Source organism: Rousettus aegyptiacus, unplaced genomic scaffold (genome assembly GCF_014176215.1).
Source record: "Rousettus aegyptiacus isolate mRouAeg1 unplaced genomic scaffold, mRouAeg1.p scaffold_m13_p_1, whole genome shotgun sequence".
NCBI lineage: Eukaryota > Metazoa > Chordata > Mammalia > Chiroptera > Pteropodidae > Rousettus > Rousettus aegyptiacus.
In genome coordinates this window covers 15,772,012-15,793,708 of record NW_023416284.1, presented here as the reverse complement: position 1 = coordinate 15,793,708, position 21,697 = coordinate 15,772,012, and the positions used below count along the sequence as shown (strand labels likewise).

At 53.3% G+C, this 21,697-nt stretch overlaps 1 protein-coding gene across 1 annotated transcript in view; it reads right to left on the bottom strand.

Annotated features, from left to right (window-relative positions):
* Nucleotides 1-550: 550 nt before the first annotated feature.
* The window catches only part of MAN1C1 (mannosidase alpha class 1C member 1), a 128,061-nt gene continuing 106,914 nt past the window's right edge, over nucleotides 551-21,697 (bottom strand). Inside the window, exons 6-12 of the mRNA XM_016129813.2 lie at nucleotides 19,287-19,413; nucleotides 16,267-16,360; nucleotides 11,023-11,138; nucleotides 6,265-6,484; nucleotides 3,593-3,765; nucleotides 2,286-2,401; nucleotides 551-1,317 (exon numbers count right to left, since the gene is read on the bottom strand). Of these exons, the coding sequence (XP_015985299.2) occupies nucleotides 1,191-1,317; nucleotides 2,286-2,401; nucleotides 3,593-3,765; nucleotides 6,265-6,484; nucleotides 11,023-11,138; nucleotides 16,267-16,360; nucleotides 19,287-19,413 (973 nt within the window). The 3' untranslated portion in view covers nucleotides 551-1,190. The remainder of the gene's footprint in view (nucleotides 1,318-2,285; nucleotides 2,402-3,592; nucleotides 3,766-6,264; nucleotides 6,485-11,022; nucleotides 11,139-16,266; nucleotides 16,361-19,286; nucleotides 19,414-21,697) is intronic.

The window sequence follows — 21,697 nt, the reverse complement described above, 5'->3', positions numbered from 1 at the left end:
TCCGCTTGACCCCTATGATAGGGCCCGGCCATCAGTACTTCACCTTGCTTGTCTCCTTTGCAGTGTTTCATATAACTTTCAGTCATGTTACTTACCTGTTGGTTTACTTTACCAGCTGTCTCTCTCCCCTTGATTATACAGTTCCTGAGGACGGGGCTTATGACTATCTCACTCATATCTGTGTCCCTGGCATCTAGCCCAGTGTCTGGTCCCCTGTAGACACTCACCAAGTATCTGCTGAGTAATGGAACAGATGAATACAGGGCTGGGGTGGTCAGCAAATCACCGGGGCTGGGCTTGCCTCTGCGATATTGGCTGAGTGACCTCAGGCAAGTTGCTGCCTCTCTCTGGGCTTCTTCCAAGCCTAGACCTAAGGCCAACTCCTTTAGAAGGATTGGCCTCACCCTTCCTGAATATAAGGGAAGGTAATGAAAGTTGGAGTCAGTTATTAAATTACACCTTAAATCAATTGCTGGTTGATGAATCTTTCTGATGATAACATGGCAATGGTTTTCCTAGGAGTCACTGATGTGCAATGAACCCAAATGTATTTCTTATTCAATAAACTCTTTTATTGTAAGTTACAGATTTTTCCATTACAATAATGAAAATAGCACTAGTGATTCGTAACACTTAGGCCCAAATCAAAGGGGAACCCTTCCTCAAATTATACGGTAAATGACACATAGTTGAACATAAAGTAAATGTTGAACAAAAGGCATTTAAAATATAGAAAATAAGATCAAGGTTTTTGCATGTGTGCAAACACTTTAAGGTTTAGTTTACCAGGATGACACTGTTTTTAAAAGCACATGATTTTGAAAACTATATTTATAATTCGTGATTAAACATAATTGTAGAGAAAAGGCAAAATCAAGCAAAAAAAAAATCCCCAAAATTAAAGGAAGTGACCCAAATACATGGGGTCGATATGCAAACCTCCAGTCCTTCGGGCCTGGAATGGCAAGAGAGTGGGTGTCACAGAAATTCCCCCCAGAAAGGAATGTCTGGGCCTGGGCGCGACATCGCTGGGTCTCCAAGTACTGTCTCCTCACAGAGGAAAAGAAGTTGCTTGTCTGGCACGTCCGCCTGGAATGGGGCCTCTGTTCCCAATCCTTTTGAGAACAGTCCCGAAACCTCGAAAGGCAAGGTGTCCCAGTGGTGGCCGCAGGAGTGGCAAGGAGATAGGGTCAGAGTCGGTCCCTGCCCCTGCCGGCACTGTCCGTGTGGTTCACGGGGAGTGGGTGGGCCTCCGTGTTGAATACCCAGTCTTCCAGGGAGAGCGTGTCATCTTCAGAGAACAGAAGATAGAGATACCTGTGCCCCCAGGGAGGGAAGAGAAGCAAGAAACCGCCTGTCAGTGCTCTGGGGACCCGGGAACCCTCTGGGAACGAATCTCAGGGCCTCAGGCGTGTGGCTAAGGCTGCAGCGTGGTCTGCGACCCCAAATCCGCTTGGAGGGTTGGTCCCAGGGAAGATGCTGTGGACGCCAAGGGGAGCACTGAGCTCTGGGGCAGACAGACCTGATTTAGTCCTGGCTTCGCCCTGAGCCCCCTGTTAGCTCACACCCAACAGCTTCACTCAGGTGCTTTCCCCACCTGGCCCTGTACGTGAGTCCTGCCAGGACCCTTGATGGCCTAGATTCTCCTTTCTTTGCAGAGTGGCTGGCGTACTGCTCCAGTCCAACCTCTTGGGCTGCTCCCTTATGCGCCTCCCCCAGCCCTGGAGACTCTATAACCTAGATGTGAGGGCACTAAAATGAACAGGAAGTGGTGACTCCAGAACTCCAGCTTCCCAAGCCACGGGGGTTTTCACTTGAAGGAATGGACCATTCTAATCTATCCTAAAGGGTTAAAGCGCAAGGGGATTGCTTTGGGGAACAGCAAGGAAGTGGGGTAACCAACTTCCACCCCAAGAAAGAGAGGGAACAGAGCAGCAGCAGCAACTCAGGAGGGATCAGCATCAACACCATCATCATCACCATAATTCTTCTCATTTTACAGGAGGACATAGTTTCAGAGAACTTGAGTAACCCGAGAAAGGTTATAGAACTGAACTTATCACACAGCTGATGCTTCGGTGGGTGGAGTCCAACCTAGTCTCACTCTCTGAGTAGAGAAACCAGCGTGGCCCAAGGCTCACCCCTGGGGATGTCAAGCCGCCCTCCCTTCTTGGGTCCCCTTCCCGTGACAGCAGACTCTGACTGTTGATGAAGGGACTGACTGCTCTCCCCTCCTCTCCCCTGCCCTCCCCCATCTCTGAGAGGATCCTCGTTGCCCAACTCACTTGAGTGTCTCCGCTAGAAAGAAGGTCTGCTGCTTGTTGTCGTGGCTGGGGATGCTACTGTACACATCCTGGACCCCAGAGAAGCCGGCTTCTGTCCGACAGTGTTTCTCCAAGGCCTGAAGAAAAGGACGGCAGCCTTGGTGTGGGGAGGGGAGAGCTGTGCCTCCCAAGACTCGTGCCTGTGCAGCGGGCCAGAGCACCCCAGCCAAGGAGTCAGGGGGGTGCTCCTAGCATTCATGGAAGCCGAAGGCCAAATTATTCTCAGGGTTCAGTGTCTTGCTGCCCCCAAGAGCTTAGTCCCAGCGGGCTGTGCCCTGAGCCCCCCATCTGGTGTGAACTTAGGGGAAAAACTTCTCTTGCCTTTCAGGGAGTAGAATGATGACAGACTCGCCTACAGCACGGACAGAGGAAGGCACTGGTGATGTTGACGGGTTAAGATTTGGGACTCGTCATACCCCAGGATTCCCTTGGAGACATACATGGTCCCTGGGCCAGAGGTGGATGGGCCACGGGGTGCCTGCCTTCTGTATAGAAATGCACTTTCACTCACTGAGGATCTGTGGATGGGGCCCAGGAGCACATGACTCTTGGCCTTTAGTGGTCAAGAACCAGGCCTCAGGGAAGCAGAGGACTCTGGCCTGAGAACCTGAGTAGGCCCCTGTGCCCCACCTGAGTATGACACACTTTGGGTGTGGCTCTCTCCAGGATAGTCCATGCTTCTGAAAGCAGTGGGTTGAGGTAGAGGAGGAAAGAATGGAGAAGGCTCAGCATCCATCAAGGAACCTTCTAGAGTCCCCAAAACTTGCCTTTGACACCCACCCCAAAGTCAGCCATGAGATTTTCTGCTGAGTAGCTGGAGACAAGAGGGCTACTGGAGGAGAGATGGAAGGCGGGGGGTGGGGGTGGGGGCGGGGTAGAGCAGAGCCCAGAGAGGGCTGGGGGCTGCGCAGGGCTGGGCTGGCTTTGGGGAGAAGAGCGGGGTGAGCTGCTGGCCTGGCAGCTGTTCCTGTTTGAGAGGAACAACCTAAAGGCTTTGGTCCAGGCTTCAGGGTCAGAAGGCAGTTAGCACATGTGCTCCTTTGCCCTCTAAGCCTGCTGGCAGGGGGCCAGGCCTCCAAGGCTATGGGCCTCAGAAGCCTCCTCTCAAGTTCCCCGGACTCCCTAGGTGAGGGTCCGTCTAGTGGCCGGGGCGAGCATAGGTCCAGAGGGAGGCGGAGTGCCTGAGTGAGGGGGTTTTGGACTCTGCCGCTGGGTCGAGCCTCCTCACCTCCCACCCCCACCCCCTTCCCGTGGCCCGGCACACTTACCATCACCACTTCCCAGCCCCACTCCCTGTAGATGGGGTTGTGGGTCTGCCGCCACAAGTACATGTAGCTCTCCACCACCTCGGGCCGCAGGATGTAGTAGCTCTCGCTCAGCTGCGTGGCCACCGCCTCTCTGCCGGAGTTAAACCAGAAGGCCTCGGGCCCCAGTTTAGTATCTGTGGGAATGACCAACCAGAGGGCCTGGGTCAGGCTGTCCACCCCCAGCTTTTCAGGATTTAGCTGCCCCAGGAGAGACCTGGGGGTGATGGCTGGTGATGGACTGGTGTGGGTGGGCCCTGTTTGGATTGCCTGGTAAGGCTGAGCCTGAAGGATGCACAGCTTTCCTCTGGGCCCAGGCTGGCCAAAGCAAGACCCTTGAGGCCTTGAAAAGCTTTCAGTTTTAGAATCTGAGAATCCAGGTGAACTACCTACCAGTCTGAGGAGACAGAGGTTTGGGTGGTGTTCCCCAACTGTGTATTTTGAGACATTAGCTCTGTAAGAGGTTAACCAGAGCTCAGCCAAGACAGGGTTCCAGGTTTAAACACATTTGGGGAACAATGGGTAACAACAAAGTGAAATAGTCTTACTCAGGCAGGACTTAGCAGATCCTTTAATATGCTAATATGCAATGATGCTTCTCTGGAGACTGGGTCTCCCATGCTGACAGTCTGGGAGACTGCGGAAGCGGAAGCGAGATGAGGCGAACACTTCCACAGAAGGCACATGCTCAGGCTGAGGGAACTGACTAAAGAAGGCGTGATGAGGTCTGGGTTTTGCCGTTGTTTCTTTCTGGACAATCTGCTGCCATTCCTGTTTTCTGGATGACCACAGTTTATGATTTCAAGGGCTTTGCATACATTATTTCAAATTTTGTTTGTTTGTTTTTTGGGAAGAGAGATATTATTATCCCTCTCTCATGCATGTGGAAACTTGGGTCAGAGAGGCTGAGTAATTTATCCCAGGTAACACAGCGAGTTGTGGCTGAGCTGGGATGTAACCCTGGGTCTGTCTGATGCCCTTGACTAGGCTGTGCCCTCTCTCTTTCCTTCCCGATCCTGACTCTCTAGGTCCAAAATTTAGGGTATATGGGTCAGATCTTCCTTTAATGTATGCACATCCTGTCCAGGTCAGCTGAAGGCCCAGCTCTGGCCCTCACGTGAGCTTTCTCTCTCATTAGGGTTCAGGACTCTGAGAGGTTCTGGACTGCTTTTTCTCTAGAGATAGGATGGACCTTTGCAGGACATCTTACCCTCCCTTAGAGGGCTTCCTGGAAGAGGAACTAGCTGGACCCGGGTCCCTCTGACCCTCTCAAATACTGCAGCCACTCCTGCCACCAGAAAACAGTTGCTTTGCCAAGCTGCTAATGGGGTGAGGGTGACAGCCACTACTGCAGCCTTCTGTGGATGAGCAGGGCTGGCTGGAACAATATGCTCTATTAAGCTGACGTCTTTTATGGTCTGGGCTGATTGTCCCAGATAAATAGCAAGCTTTTTAGTATTCCTGAGATTTCCTATTTGTTTATGGGGCTGGCAGAGAGAGCTCTTTGAAGGGAATTGAAGACCAGTTTTAGGGACCCATTGCGAATTGCTGGCATCCTGAACAACTCCAGGAGATCAGGATTCGACTGGAGTGGTCACAGACAGACTCATTTCTGGGAGTCCGGTAACAAATGCCTCCTAGGCTGTTGGCCAAAGATGGCTGGCCACGTGATTCTCTGGGACCCTCTACCTCATCCTGGAGACTTATGTTATTGTCCCCATTGAACAGATAAGAAAATGGAGGCCACCCCGCTGGTGACTGGCAGAGTGGCATTTGAATCAGGAATTTTTACCGTAAGTCTTGGGTCCTGTCCTCTAACCAAGACTGAGATTAAACTCAGAGTGGTGGGAACCAGCTATGGGCTGGGGAGTGGGGAGCAGGGGTTGTTCTGGGGGATGCTGTTTAGACAGACAGCACATGAGGCAGAGCTGAGTATCAGAAGACCTGGGTTCTAGCCCCAGCTCAGCTGCTCATGGCAGTGCGACTTTAGCTAAGGGATGACTCAGTATCCCCATGTGTAAAACAAGGAATTGGGCTCATGTTCTATAATGTGACTTGTAACTCTTACATTTGACAGTTCTGCGTGAGTGCTGGGTAGATAGATGATCAAGAAGGTCTCAAGCTTCTATTTGGGTCAAAGAGGGAGATAAAGAGGTCCCAGGAGGTGCTGAGACCCCCTCAGTGAAGGGGTGCTGGGGAGGAAAGGCAGAGGCATATTCAGGGGGGGGGATTCAGGGAGAAGGATTTTTCTAGGCTCAGGAAGCCAACGTTTCAGCCTCAGGGGCTGGGGGATCCTCTGCTCTGTGCCCATCACATGGGATGATGGCCAAGTCATCTCTGAGCCTCAGGTTCCTCATCTGTGTTTTGAGGTTCAGCGATGATGTATGCCAACTGCTGAACAACACCTGGCAAACGCAAATGCTTATTAATACATCATCTCTGTTTTCCCTTTAATTTAAGGTACAATCTCAGTGCATAGATAGTATGACCCTTATTCAAATTCTGCATAACTGCCAGGGCGAGACTTCCCTAAGACCATGTGTTCCCTTCACTCACTGCCACTCTACTGGTCTTTCCAGTTCTTTCTGCCGTGTAGCCTCAGTCTGTCCTGCTGCCCCGTTCCCTTGCGGGGTTACCTGAGCGAGTGTATGACTCGTGGCACGTCTTGGTGATCTGGGCTGCGAGCTCTCTGTAGCGAGCCCTCTTTTCCTCCTTGGCGTCCTCAGCACCGAGGGCGATCATGCCCCCGGAGAAACAGGCCAGGTGCCCCATCTTGTGGTCCAGAATGCCCCCTCGCCACTCGGCAATGTAGGTCAGCCCCCCGGGAGACACATTCAGCAAGTGGGTCTCTATTGCCTGGGAGCAAATGGGAATTGAGCAGAGAGAAGGGGTGCGGGAAGGTGCAGAGAAGGGAAGGAGAGGGTGGAACGTGAATATTTTGGAGACAGCCGCAAACTCAGCTCTGCTGAGCTCTCCACCCCAGGCAAAGGAGGCTCTCCGACCTTGGCCAGCGGCCATTCCTGATGGGCAGGCAGGAGGTTCTGCCACTTGCCCAGCTGAGGCTTCGTGCCTCTAGGGGCTTAGGCATAAGGTAGCTCTCCAAGGTGAATCTCTTATACCAACTTCTAAATCTTCTACATGCAAAAAAAATTTTTTTTTTTTAAATCTCTAAAAATTATTATCCCCCATTATATCCTCTCTTGGGAATCTTAACCTGAAGTCCAATTGGCCTGTGGATGGGCTTCAGGGGGTCCAGAAAGCCCTAAAATTGCACATGACACTTTCATGTATACATACACATTTTCATGGGACAAGGTCCATGTGTTTTATCAGATTCTCAAAAACAAGCCAGGCATAAGGACTGCAGTGCTCTCTACAGAAAAAGATGTCAAGTGGCTTGTCCCAGGTCACCCAGCCATACCAGGATTAGGACAAGGACTCCTAGAAGCCCAAGTGCCACCCTTCCGCTACCCAAAGGCTGCTTTTTTTTTTTTTTGATGGCAAAGGGCTTTGAGAGCCCTCCCCTGAGGCCACAGGAAGTGATGCTGCTGCAGATGTTGGGGCTGTAGGTGTCAGGCCACCATACCCGCCCCTCCTAAGCCCCCACCTGCTGTAGTCCCTGGTTGCCCTGGAGATAGAGATGATGGCAGCAGCCACCCACAGGGCTGCAAGGCTGGACTTGATGGGTCCGTGGGTCCTGGTCCAGGGCGGGGTCTCTGGGGCCGGCCCTCTGCCTACACTCTTGCCCTCCCATCTGTTCTCCCTCCGTAAATAACGACCCTGACCATGTCTTATGCCTGCTTAATGCCCTTCTGTGGTTTCCCAGCGCCCTCAGACCATAGTCCAGCAGGGCCTCTGAGATCCCCGGCTCCGGACCCTGAGATTTAACCTGACGCCGCGGACACGGCTCTGCGGTGCAGACTCGTTGGTTCAAACCCCGTCTCCACCGGTTGCAAGCTGTGTGATACTGGGCGGGTTCTGTGTTCTCTCTGTGCCTCCATTTCCTCACGTATAAAATGGGGATGAGAGTACGAACCACTTCGTAGGGGTGTGAGGATTACATGAGATGTGTCTGCAGAGCTCAGCCTATTTCTCAGCACAGAGAGAGACCTCAGTGAACGCTGGCTATTACAATTCCTCTGCAGTCCGCCCCCTGCCGCTCCCTCCTGGCCCTGTCTCAGCCACACCGGCCTCTGTGTATTCGTGCACCCCTCCTCCTATCAAATATTTCGAGAGCGCTGTGCTAGGTGTGGGGATCTAGCCCCTGGGGCCTGCCTCAGGGAGCTCACCCACGAACCGCTGACTCCCCAACAAAATCCGAAACACACAAGAATCAAAATTCGTGACCAACATTTCGAATGAAGCAAATTGAGGGGAAGGGACAGGGAAGAGCCTGGGGAGAGGGTCCTACTTTGCAGAGTGAGGTCAAAGAAGGTCTCTGCCGCCAGATGAGACATTCATAAAAGGCTGTGTTTTCTTTCCGCCTTAGGGTTTTGCTTCTCCTTGCTGCTCTCACACTCGCTCTGCTAACTGCGGCTTGGCCTTTGGGACTCCTCCAGGATGCACTTCCTTGCAGAGGACACCCCAGTCTACCCTGTTATCTTTTTACATAGTGCTATTCCCACTTTGCATATACGTATTTGTTTCTATGGAATGTCTGTCTCTCTCCCAGTTCTCTGAGTGTCCTGTGATGGCAGAAGCCACCACCAGCAATCTGCAGCCAGGGCCTGGCATACAGAAGGTACTCAAACAAAATTCGCTACTTGACTGTTTTTTTCCTTTTGCCTGTCCTGTAAGAACTGGGCTGGTGGGCTGGGTGCTGGACCCTCACTGAGCAGCAGAGGGGCAAGCTCTGATGATGGACAGGCCAGGACACCTGTTCCATGTGGGGAGGAGGCCTGGAGAGCTGCCTGCTGCTGGGCTGGGTCTGCTCTGGGCTGGGCCCTGGCTCAGGCTCAGGGCAGAGGGAGTGTGTGTGTGTGTGTGGGGGGGGGGCGTGTTGGGAGTGGGTGGTCCAGGCAGTTGCTCTGCATTCCTAAGCATGCAGGTGTGGGGGAGGGGTGCACAGCTAGACCAGGGCACAGAAACCTGGTTCAGTTACCCACTGTAAACACGTGGAAGAGAACACAGACGTGGTGGGGGCGGGGGCGGGGGCGGGGGGTGGCAGAGATCCCAGGAAGCCTCGCACTGTAGCTGGAAATCTGTACCTTCGAGTGTATCTTCCATAGGTTATTCTATTTGAGGTTAACACCAGGCAAAGTAACTGTGGTAAAGAGGAAATGAGAGAGCAGTCTCTCTTTGAGGAGACAACTGAGATAAGCATATGCAAAGATGAAAAACAAAAACAAAAAAACTCAGATGGCTTTCTAAGACTCCGAGCAAAACACAAGACAGCGGAGGCTGGCTACTGACTTGTAAAAAAGCTTAAATCACAGCAAAGAGCTGACTGAGAGCCAGAGACCTAGTTTGAAATGAATCCCAGCTCTGCAGTTGAGAGTTGGGTGACTTTGGGCAACTTATTTACTCTTCTGAAGACTCCTTTTCCTCATCTGTAAAATGGGACCAATTCCTAGGCTCGTTTTGAGGCTATTCAGAGACTCTGGCTTCCTCTGCCTCCTGGAGGGGACCCTACCTACACCCTCCTGAGAGGGACTTCGAGCAAACCAGGCTCTTCTGTGGCAGCTGGTAGGTAAGTGGAGACAGGAGCACTGGACCTGGAGTCAGTCAGTGTTTGCTCTCTGACACTTGCTGCCGTGTGACCTGGGGCCTTTCTGAGCCTCGGTTCCATCATCTGTCAGATGGGGGCTAAATAAGACAAGGTACTCAGCACACCTCCCTGGAGGAGGCCAGAGTGACAGAAACCCCCTGTCCTTCCTGCCCCTCCTCCCGTGACCCTCAGGGGTTGCCCAGTCGGCCTATCCAAACACCCCAGCGAGACACATTGGTCTAACCTGCACACTGGAGCTGCCCCTCCACCATTCCTGCAGCTTTCCAGGCCATTGCTTGGGGCACAGTGCAGAGGTTCTGATGTAACCTGGTTGGGGAGCGGCCTGGCTATTAGGACTTTATAGTGCCCCAAGTGACTTTTAACATGCTAGCAAGGTTAAGAACCACCAGAATGTTTTTCAAAGTCCCAAGCTTGACGTGGGCCCAGCTCGTAACCAGGGTCAGAGACACTGTAGGCTCTTCACCAGGGAGATCAAGCATGCGGGCAAAGCCAGTTCTCTTTTGTTCAATCAGTGTTTCCATAAAGTTTGCAGTTTGCTTAAATAATTCATGGCTATGTCCTCCCTCGAAACCTCATTTATAGTGTGCCCTGCAGATAGGAAACCAGGCTGTTCCTTAACTGCATGTTTACTCTGCAAGGTACGGCAGCAAAGGCAGCAAGGGCCTCTCCAGGTAGCACACCTGGACACCAGCTGAACGCTAATCCCAACAGGAGACAGGAGATGCTGGCTGCCTGCTAAGCTCAGCTGTAGACACTTGGGGTGAGCAGCGCTGAGCTGGACTGAGATGGGACTGCAGTCCTCGGAGCCACTTCACAACTGAGGTCTTGGTGCTAGGGCAGAGAAAACTTATCACCAAGCCCATAATTTAAAGGGTCCACAGCCCTGGAGGTCTGTTTCAATGTGCTTCCTTTAAGCGCTACCATTGCTGGCCAGATTCACGTGATCAGAGGTAGTTAGATATTATTCATCCATCTAACCCATCTCTTACAACCTCCATCCACCCATAGCCACCTACCCATCCACCCTTCCACCCATTCACCCACCCATTTATCCACCCGTCCTTCCATTCATCTATTCAGAGCCAGGGAGACCTTGTTATAGCTTTAGCTCTGCCGGTTCTGTGCTCTGCGGCTTTGAGTAAGTGCTTTCTTCTCTCTGGCTCTTGGTTTCATTCCACATAAGAAGGAATAGGACTGGATGCTCCTCTGAATGAGGCCCCCTCCAGCTTGGATGTGCTAATTGTCATCTCTGGTTTGGCAGGAAAATGGCTGAGGGTCTTGCTTTGGCAGCCTCCGGTGGGGGCTCCCAGCCTACCCTCTGACTGTATTCTGGGCTCTGACCCATCAGCTGAAGTATAGATATGATGATTTCTGAATCAGACTGCCTGCTGCTTCCCGTGAGACCTCAGACAAATGACTTCATCTTCTCGAGCTTTGGTTTTGCAACTGTGAAATGAGATGCTAACATGACTCTCATTTCAAGGTATTCAAGAAGAGTCATGAGATGTGATGTGCAAAGTGACTGGGGAGGGAACTATCTTGTCATTCTTCTGGCCCGCTCACTGTGGAAGAGGGGTGAGCAAGCCCCTGGCACTCAAGGGCCCGTGACGGCGCTGATGGTGAACGACCGACTGACCACCTGTGAACGAGCCAGTGCTTGTCTTACCTCCAAGGCTTCGTAGTACATATCTTTAGCCTCCATATCTGTCTTGGCAGACATCAGCCAGGATTTGATCAAATATTCATAAAAACTGTCCCCGAGTCCTCCAACCGAGACGTGGTCTGTAAGGGGAAAGAGGACAGAACATCATCTCCATCTGCCGAGGCCGCCGGCAGGGCTAAAGGAGCACATATCTCGCCCACCAGCCCTGGTGGTCCCCGGTGCTGTGTGTGGGTGGGAGCGAGCACTTAATCAGCGGCCTGCAAGCACGGGAAAGAGGCTGAGAGAAAGACACAGTCTACGACTCGGGGGACTCAGGGCAGTCTTGAGTGCAATGGTCCTGCACAGAAGTGCACGGGCTCATCTGGGTGCTATAAATCAAGTTGCTTTAGCAGGCTGAGGATGGCAGGGTCTCTGGTTATTAACTGTACATGAGTCACATTTCTTCAAAAAGATAATCTGGTAGCAGGAAGTTCATAGATTTTTATTACCTGGTGACAAACATGGTAATTAACGCTGGGCAGGTGCATAAAAGGCCATGAAAAGGAGGAAGGAGAAATTTAATTTAGTTGGTCAGAGTACAGAGCCATTTTGGAAAAACAGAGTTTAAATTTAGCAAATTAGGATAAACGGAGTTCAAAAAAGCAGTGGTAGTACAAATTAGGTTTGGAGACCCCCTCTTTGCACTGGTGGCATCTGCCTGGGGTACCCACAAAGCAAGACCTCCAGGTAGTGGTTGAATGAGGCGGTGTCTCCACCCAGGGCTGTCTCTGGAGAAAGACAGGTTGACCAAGGAGCACTTACCAGTAGAAGTAAAACGCAGAAAACACTCACATGCTTTAAAAATTAACAATAGGGAAACATACAGGCGTTTGATGATATAATGAAAGCAAATGATTCACTTAAGCGGAGAGACAGAGAAGAAGGTGAATGGGGGGGGGGTTAAGGTAGGGTAGGGGGAAATGGGAAGAATATTTTCAGCTCCTCTGGAGAAAGAAGGGGTAGAAAGAGAGGGAAAGTGGGTGGGGGAAGAAAGAAAGAAATAGAGAATACATGAACGGCTACCATTCACGGAGGGTCCACAGTGGGCTAGGAGCTTTCCTAGATTATTTATAACAATCTTCCCAAGAACCCTGCAAGGTAAACACATCAACCCCATTTCCCAGATGGGAAAACGGCGCCAAAAGCTCATCCAAGGCCACAAAGCTGGTAAACTCTTACTTCCTATAGCTTTACACAGTCAACCTGAGAATGAAATCAAAGATGCATAGAGAATGGATAGGTATGAAGAGAGAAGAACCGGAAGTGGGAAGGTAAAGACAGGTAGGGACCCGGAAAGCGGGGCTGAGAGGCCCCCGCAGGAAACCAGTGCTTCTGGCCCCTCCATAAACAAATCCTGGCCAGCAAGTTTTCAGGAATCGAATAAGCACTTACAAAAATTGGAACAGACCAGGTAAAGCCTGAGCCTTGGGGAGCAGGGGGCGGGGTCAGTGTTGGCTGGACTTTGCTAGTGCAGAGGGAAGAGACAACTAGCACTGCGTACCCCCTCGCCCCCTATTCCTAAGTGGAGGGCGCAGCTCGGGCAAGCACAAGGCGGGGCAGGGATGGGCCGGGCCCAGCAGGTTGACGGTGTGTCCGCGGCTGGAGGTCTGTGCAGAGCAGGGGTGGGGCAAGGCTGGAGTTCACACCGAGTCGGCCTCTGCCTAGAGCCCTCTGACAGCCCGCAGCCCACAGCAGGGGCCCTGGCTCACAGGTATGCAACGGTCATCTCCACTCGCATCTCCTGGCCCTGCCTCCCCTCGTGGGTTTCTCCTCCACCCCAAACACTCCCAGCTCCCAGCCTCCCCCGCTCCCCCATTATTTCAGCCGTCACCTTCCACTGGGAATGCCCTTCCCCACCTTGCATGGCTAAGGCTTGCTCACTGCTACACCGCTCCGGCTCAGACATCCCCTCCTCAGAAAGGCTTTCTTCAATGTCCCCATAAACCCTCTCACAGTCCCTTCCCACAAGGTGACCATGAGGAGTGAGTGAGATAAGCCACGGGCCACATCTGGCCCAGGGTGCCTCACGCGGGGAGGGCTCAGTGGAAGCCACCCTGCCACCGCCGGGTGTGGGCCTGCCATTGGCTGCTCCTGAGGCTGTTGTAAGAATCTGTTTGTGGCTCTGCCTCTCCGACCAGGCTGTGGGCTCTTTGTGGAGAGGGACCGTATATGACTCATATTTTACGTCCAGTGCCTGTATGGCACACAGCAGGCTCCCAGTAAATCTTAAACAAATGAAAGGAAGGTAGGTTTGAGGCTACCTGGGATGGCCTCGAATGCCAAGCCAAAGAGTTTGGACTTCATCATGTGATTGCTGTGTGTGTGTGTGTGTGTGTGTGTGTGTGTGTGTGTGTAAGAGAGAGAGAGAGAGAGAGAGAGAGAGAGAGAGAGAGAGAGAGAGAGAGAGAGAGAGAAAGAGAGAGAGAGAGAGAGACAGAGAGACATGGTCAGGGACTTCACCTGGAAGGTGTGTAGGGGAGCCAGGAGTTCCACAGACAACTGAGACATGACACCCTCTTGGGGGCGAGTGTGTGGTCTCTCGGGGGACCTTGACTGACATGGACAATTCTCACTTGGAGGTCCCAGTGCTTTCCAGCTCCTGCATGTGTGGCGTCTTCCTCAGGACTGTGCGATATACTGGGAAAAGCACTCAGAAGATGGAAAAGCACTCAGAAGACGTGAAATCTGCCAGTGGCTTGGTACAAACCACTTTCCCCCGTGGGCCCTCGGTCTTCTGATGTAAAATGCAAAAGGGGAGCACGAGTTGGTGGCCATGACCCTTAGAACAGAAACGGGTTCCCGATTTCTGAATGTGTCAACACTCTCATCACACACAGCAGCAGGAGGCAGCCACCCGACAAGCCGGGGAACTGGCCAGCGGGAAAGTGTCTTGAACTGGGAGAGGCTGCCAGCCCGGGGCTGATGGGCCGTTCCCGTTCCCGTTGGGAAGAATCTTACTGGAAGATTCTCTCCCACTGGGGAGAATCTAGACCCGGCACGTCTCCCCCACTGACGGATTCAGGCAGCGGGCAAGGAGGACAGGCCACTCCAGGGGCCAAGCCGGAGGGCTGGCTACTCTCTGAGCTCTAAGTGGCTCTGCTAAGGTCGGCGCCAGCAGGAGCCTAGTGGACGTCTCCTGGCTGTCAGGTGCCAGCGGCAGGACATCTTGGCCTCCCCGCGGCCCTGAAGCTCAGCTTCGAGCGGGAACGGGGAGCGGCTGAGAGCAGACCCCTGGGACTGGGACGAGCGCCAGTCTCTCCTTCACCTCTCGAAGCTGCAATTTCTGTGGCCGTAAATGGGCTAAACGGAGGATTCGAGGAGAGAAAGAAACAGGAACACACTGAGCTTATGCGAGTTGGAAATGTCATCATCTGGAAAAATACACGATCAACAAAAAAAGCCCAAAGGAAACCACAGAAAACCTGAGATAGTCCCAGGTGCCAGCACCGGACGGGCAGGGCGCCGTAACCCTCCCTCTGCTCTTTAGCTGGCTGCGGATTCATATTTTATTTATATGAAACAATTTTTCACACGTGACTGACTTTGCCCCGTCCTGTGACCCCCGGTGCAGCCTGAAAAAAAAATTACGCTTTTCAGCGGTGGTTTCGCCGTAATTTGCAGAGGTGGCTGTTCCTGCGGGAAAGCCACACCCTTCTTTTTATGGGTTTTGCTGCACTGTCCTGGGGCGGCCCAGGCCAGCAGCGGGGTAGTTTATCCCTTTGCCCAGTCGGGCCTTGCAATTAAAGGCAGTACCAGTTATTGAATTGTCTCTTGCCGGGGTCACAATCTGTAATTTGAAGCTTCATTTTATCCCCAAACTCTTGGATTTGGCAGTGTGGTTAGTTAAAAATACTTGGCATTTCTATAAGTGGTTTTTGCAGGAGGCCACGTGGGAGTGAGTGAGGTCATTACTGGGGACATGTCCTGGTTGAATTCTCTGGGGCCTCTGGACCTGCTCATCATAGAGGCTCAGGGTGGGAAGGACCAGGCCTCTGCGGTGTCTACGCAGCACCCCTGCCGGGCCCTGCCTCCATACTGTCACTGATGGGCGCGCTTACCTTATGGCACAGCCCACATCATCCCTGGTGGAAGGGCTGAGATCTGTTTCCTGCAGCTTTTGATCAGGACTCACCCACCCTTCTGCAGTACCCAAAGACCTCATCTTTGACCGCTCTTCTCCCATTTTGCAAAAGAGGAAACCAAGGCTCAAAGAGATAAAATGAACTATGCCCCAGCCATGCATTAATTTGACTCATGTCTACTTGAGTCCTGTGCCCTTGCTGATGCCGTAACAACTGAGGCTGGGAGTGGGGGGACTGAGGGAAGGGAGAGTGGTCCTTGTTTGGGCTGAGGGGGCAGGGGCTCTGGGAAGGCCCTGAGCAAGGCCTGTGGAACCTCCTCCCACTACTTTGTGCTAAGGCCACATGACCAGGTCCTTGGTTGGGGTGGGGGGTGGGGGGGGGCTGCGGCAAGGTAGAGCAGGGCTTCTCAACAGGGCTGCAATGCCAGGGGCCTGGGAGACTTTTCAACACTCTCCTGCGTGAGTGTGCCCCCAAGCCCCATTCTGTTTCAGTGGGTGGAGCGAGGGGCTGTGAATGAGGCTTCATGGGTGACCAGGTGACCAACAACTGCCTGGTTGAAAAACAAGCCTCTGAACAGAGAACAGTAGGAAATCCTGGGACCAATTGCTGTAGGTGTAAGATTCAGAAGCAAATTCATTGTTTTTATATTGCTGTATAGTTAGACTCTGCTTAAAATTAAAAAAAAAAAAAAATTTAAAGTTGGAGGTGGGGAACCAGATCAAAGGGTCCGGACTCTCTTGGAGCCTCTTCCGGAGTAGACAGTCTACCTGGAACATTCCTGAAAGGTTGGGGGATGACGAAAGGAGGCTTCAGCAGGTGCCACAGAGATGGAAGGCTGTGGCCCGGACAGAGGCTGGCGACAGCTAGCGTGAGGCGCATGCACAGGGCGAGGCCTTACCAGCCGACAGCCATCGCCTCCTTCACAATAGCACTGACAACCATAAGGAAAACTCCCCAAGCTGCCCTGCAGGGCGGTGGTTCCAGGAGCACTGATCGAGTGCCTCGTTGGTATGTGGCTCTGATAAACGCATCGCTCCTCACTAGGCCCAGATGCCCAGCATGGGGCCGGGCAGGGCGGCCGGGCGGGAACCAGTTGCAGGAGGGGCAGCGGCATCTCCGTACTCACGTTGCATCCAGTTCCCGCTCACGGGACTGAGGAAGTTGGGGTAGAGGCCAAACGGCTTATCGATCTTCCTGAGGACCTTTCGGATGTGCCTGACCTGCCAAGAGATGGACACCAGGCGCACCTTCACTTTCCTGAAGGAGCCGGCTCACTCCCAGCCCGCCAACGAGGTCCACGGAGAAAACCAACCCGCAGCAGGCTCCACCCCAGAGCTGGTGGGATGGCCTTGACCTCTGTATCCACAAGTGGGCCGGCAGGACATGGCCACGGTGGGGCCTGACCTATCGCCTCTGCACTGACCACTCTGCCTGGGGTCTGCCAGTCCCCCCGTCCTTCCTCCCCCCGCCCTCCACTTACTCCTTCCTCGTTGTGTGTCACTTTTGGGGATGGGTCTTTTTAGGAGGGGGAGTTAATATAAGTGATAGTAGCTGTTTTGTAAGCGCTAGGTAAAATTGCCTTTTTAATAGGTTGGAAATGGTCACATATTGGCAACTTCGTGTGGTTGAACCTGGCAATACGTTGTTTTATCTGACACTGTGGGAACATTGCAGAGGAGAGGCCTGGGCTCCTCAGTATCCCCATGCCCTCTCAGGCATCTAAGGGTTTTAAGAACAACAGCTGATAACATTTCTCAATTCCTCTGAGCCAGACCCGTTATATACGTTATCTCCAGCCATTAGAACAATGCTATAATTATCTCAGTCTAACAGACAAGACACCTGAATCTCAGAGAGATTCAGGTGACTTGCCTGTGGTCACGCAGTATGCAGAGTGGCAGGACATGAATCAGGTCTTGTCTGACCACACAGAGCAGCCCCTGGGTCCAACGGGGACCAGGGCAGGGATCCTGCAGCCATGGAGCAGAGGCTGCCCCAGGAGAAGCAGGTGGAAGCTGGATTTGCAACCTTTGGGGCTACAAAGGGCAAAGGTGGCTTTGGGCTTCAGGAGTGGGAAGGCTTTATCCCTCCGGGTCTGCGCTCTGGCAGTGCAGGAAATTCTCACAGCACAGAATCTGCCGGGAGAAAAAGGCCCCAGGGGACCACACTATATCATGCTCACAGATTTATCTACAAGGCAGGAGCAGGGAGAGCAGCCTTTTAGCTGTCAGACCTCTCTTTCCAAGGGACAGCATTTGCTTTGCTGCATCAGATTTCATATCCATTTATGTTAATGGAGTCCATTATGGGGGACAGGGACGTGCTTGTACCTGACTTATTCTCAACTGTCCTGGTGGTGAGCAGTGAAGCAGGCTAAATTAGCTCCCCCGGAGGGTGCAGGCGCTTCTAGAATTTGGGCCAATTTGTTGACTGCCAATAATCGCCTCTGTGGGAGGCATGACTGGGGGCTGAAAATAGCTGGAGAATATAAATGTAGAGAGAACCAGAGAGACAGAAGGGTGGGTGGACTCTAAGGGAAAAAAACCCGAAGCTTGCTGTACTCATCTAGTCTTGAAAGAACATGGGCTGCAGAGCCAAAAATTCCTGGACTTGAATCTTGGCTTCGTCACTTGTCAGATGAATGACCTGGGACAAGTGACTTAACCTCTCCGAGCCTCAGTTTCCTCCTCTGTAAAATGGGGATGACAGGAAGACCCAGCACATAGCGCTGTTGGGAGGGTCAGGGACCCTACAGGTGAGCAGTGCATAGGTAGCTCTTATCTCCAGACGTGCCAGTGACTAGAGAGAGCTGCTCGTCCCTCTCCATTCTGAACCGACCACAATCTTCCTGGAGGAGTTGGCTCAAGGGCAGTAGAACCTGGGGAGTCTAGGGGCAGGGAGGGTGTGGAGGTGGGACCATTGGGAAGGGGAACCTGCGAGGTGGGGCGTCACAGGGCCGCGGAGTCCTCTCCACACAAGGAGAAGATTCTGAAGGTCTGACAATGTGATGAGCGGTAGTGAGCCCCAAGGTAGCAGAAGTGATCAAGGGGTTGAAAAGATCTTTTTGAGCCTTTTCTCAAGAATGCGTGGGTGGAATCCCACACTGAATAAGCAGTGGTCCTAAACCTGGTGTCAAAAAGCAAATAGGTGCTGATTAAAAACTCAGGTTCCTGGGCCTGGGGCGAAGCCCAGAGAGCCGTTTCCTCACAGGTGTGCCAGGTGATGCTTTGTGGCTGGTTGGCTGGGAGCCACTGGGCAGAGTGTGCGTCCCTGAGCTCCCAGCTCCCATGGCATGGTAAGAAGCTAACATTAGGGGGAAGGGAAGGCTTTGGAGTGGGGACTTTGGGTTCTTGAAGGGTGGGGCTTCCCCTCTCCAGGCAAGACTCAGGAAGGGACAACTATTGGAGCCTGAGCACTGTCTGAGGGTGGCATGTTTACATTTCCCTTCTGTGGGTTTAGAGTTAGAGCCGTGGAGACACTTCCAGACAGTGGGACTGCCAAGGGCTGCGACACGGAGGAACCGCTCCTTCTGGAGGGCTTCCCGGAGGGAGGAACGAGCAGCCGCCAGGATGGACGACAGCCTGGACACTATCTCTCAGCTCCTCAGGCGGCCTTAGCTAGCTCGGTAACAGTGAGAAGGAACAGACGTGCGCCTCTGCCGTGGAGGGAAATCGCCTTGCCAGCCTGCCGACAGCACAAGCTAGACCGGCATCTGGAAGGAAAAGGCAGGCAGATCTCACACGAGAACGTTCAACGTCTTTGGAAAGGGGACTTTTGCACCGGGTGGCCAATTCCTGCCAAAGCGAGCTGGTGCCTAGATTTCAGCTGTTGCGTTTTCTCCAGATTTCACATACGTGTGGCTGCCACGGAGCTGACAGAGCAGTGAGAACATTCTCCCAGGCAGCTTCGCCTCTTCCCCGCGCTCTGTAGGACCCTGACTACTCGCCTTCCCTGCCGCCTGGGATTGGAGACAATCAAGCCTTCCGCAAGGAACCGTTAGTGAGGCTTCTGGGTTCGCCACTCACTCCCATGCTGACCTGTGTGATCCACTGCCCTGTGGCCTGGGACAGGCTGAGTGCCTACCCTCCTGCTTTCTGTGAGGAGGAGAGGAAGGAGCCCTTTGGGAAGGGAGCAGGGAGGACTCGCCTTTTCCGCGAAGACCTGGTTGCCAGAGAGCTCGGTGAGGTGTAGGAACTCCAAGTGCAGGGATCCAAACTCCGCCAGGATGCTGCTGCTCCCGGCCATGGCCCAGCCCCAGCTCCTGTTGAAGCCGCTGAAAAGACAAGCAGCTGCTGTCAGCTGTCTCCTCTGGGAGAGTAAAGGGACCGCTCAGTGGGGGGTGGGGCGCTGACCTAGGAGCTTTCATTGCAATCTCAGTTAATCTTTCCTGGGGCTCGGTGCTGGAAACAGCCCCATTTTGCTGATGAGGACACTGGGGTCGGCAGGATGAAGTGACTTGCTGAAGGTCCTTTGAACCGAGACCTGCCTGACTTGCAACATTCCTTATTTCTATCACCAAGAAGTCCCTGAAAGACTTGTGGGCTTGAGAAGGACAGCTGCGGAGCTGTCTTGGTGGCCAAGACCTGGCACACACGTCATGCTAAATTTATAGGTGATACTGATAACGCTGTCAGGGACCATAAAGACCCCACAGACACTTATTTCTGCCCTCTAGCCAAACTGCTCACGGTCCATGGCACTGGACGTGGAGGGGAAGCGGTTCTGTGGCCAGGGTCTGTGGCCAGGGTCTGAACAGGGCCCGATACATGGCAGGGACCTCACGTCGCCCTTTTTCTCTCCCTAACACTGTCAGTGCCGCCCAAGGGCACCCAGTGGCCCCCTCCTGGAACCCACACCTGACAGGCAGGTAGGTGGCTCTGGTACGAACACACACCTGGGGTTGCCAGACCCCGAGGAAGTCGAGGTTCGGAATAACAGAGGCGGGGGCTCTCGGAGCAAAGATTCCTCACCCCTTAACCACGCGCTTCCCACGAACACTTTCGATAAAGTCGTTGGTTATTACTAGCACGGCCCTGCGCCTCACAGGAGAAGGCTGTCAGGTAACCACTTCCCGTTCTGGGTGCTTTCAAGGGGAAAGAGGGCAGGGCCGCAGATAACCCTCCCACTGCCCCCTTTACAGATGAGGAAAACAAGGCACAGGACAGTGACGTTGCCCCCCTGAGATCACACAGCAAGTGGAGCAGCTTGGATCCAAAGCTGCTCTGATGCCAGAGCTTGTCCTAACCACGGTGCAGCTGGCTTCAGTTTCAGTTATATAATAATGAGCAGGGACACCGCCTTTCCGGGTGCTTTTACATAGAGTCTCCCTGGGATCCGCAGCCAGGAGGCACAGGGTGAGGTGTGTGAGCTGAGAGGCCTCAGGCGAACCATGCCTCCTTGCGTGCCGTAGTGTCTGCACCTGAAGAATCGAGAAAGGCTACTGCCTCTCAGCCTCCATCCCAGCTTTTGTGGGTATCGAGAGAGAAGAGGAAGGTGCAGCGTGGGGGTGGCCTTGGGCAAGAAGCTTCCTCTCCCTGTGTTTTCCGCACGTGTATCATGATGATCTTTTCTATTGGACATTTAGGACAAGTAGGGGGACAGGGCTCTGCCTCCCTCTGCAGGAGACTGGAGGCCTTAGGGTGGGAACAGAGCAGAGTGGAGTGAGCTCTGCACCTGTAGGAGCTCCGAGGTGCACTTAGCATGGGGCGGGCTGCGGGGCCGGGGGCCGGGGGTCTCTGGGAAGCCCCTCTGCTTCCTTCCTGTGCTGGCTCTGGCTCTCCAGGCACTGGTCTCTGTCTGTCCCTCTTTCCCCCCCAGAAGCAGGACCTAGGAAGCAGGCGTTGGGCCTGGGAGGTCATGGTTTGCCACCTGAGGGGTAGTGCTTTTCCCGGGGCTCCCCTTCTCCTTCTAAACTTCTGAGGAAGTTGGGAAACTCACCAGTCTCCCCGCTTCCAGAAACAGATGGAGGACCTGCGTTTTGGGATCTTTTGGGGGCAGGTGACCTCAATAAACGTAAAGGCGACCGACCACTGGTCTCGTCTTCCTGTCTCCACTCCTTGGGTATTTCCCTAACTTGGGGGAGGTGGGGGGGGGATGGGTTCCATAGAGGGGGAAACTTGTCTCCTGGATAATAAATAAAACAGCTTCCGTTTATTGAACTGCTGCAGATGGCAGACACTGGGGCAAACTGTTTATATCATTATTTCATTTAAAGCCCACAAGGTGAAGCCTCATTAATTTCAATATGTGAAGGAGGAAACTGAGGCTCAGAGAGAGGAAGTGAGTTGTCGAAGGTCAGAGCCAGTCGGTGGTGGAGGTGGGATTCAGACTGAAATGTTGCTGGCCATGTCCCTAAGGGGGTCTCCCACCCAGACGGCCCCACATCGACCCAGGCTTTGACGCCGGTCCTGCTTCCCAAGCGAGACTTCTCTCTCCAGCTTGTGATCTCAGTGGGTAGAGGGTTTCCTGGATAATTGATACTTCCTGCCCTTGCAGAGAAATTCAAGGTTAAAAAAAGCCACCAGCCACCGGCCACCCAGCCGTCTTTTGTTCTCCTT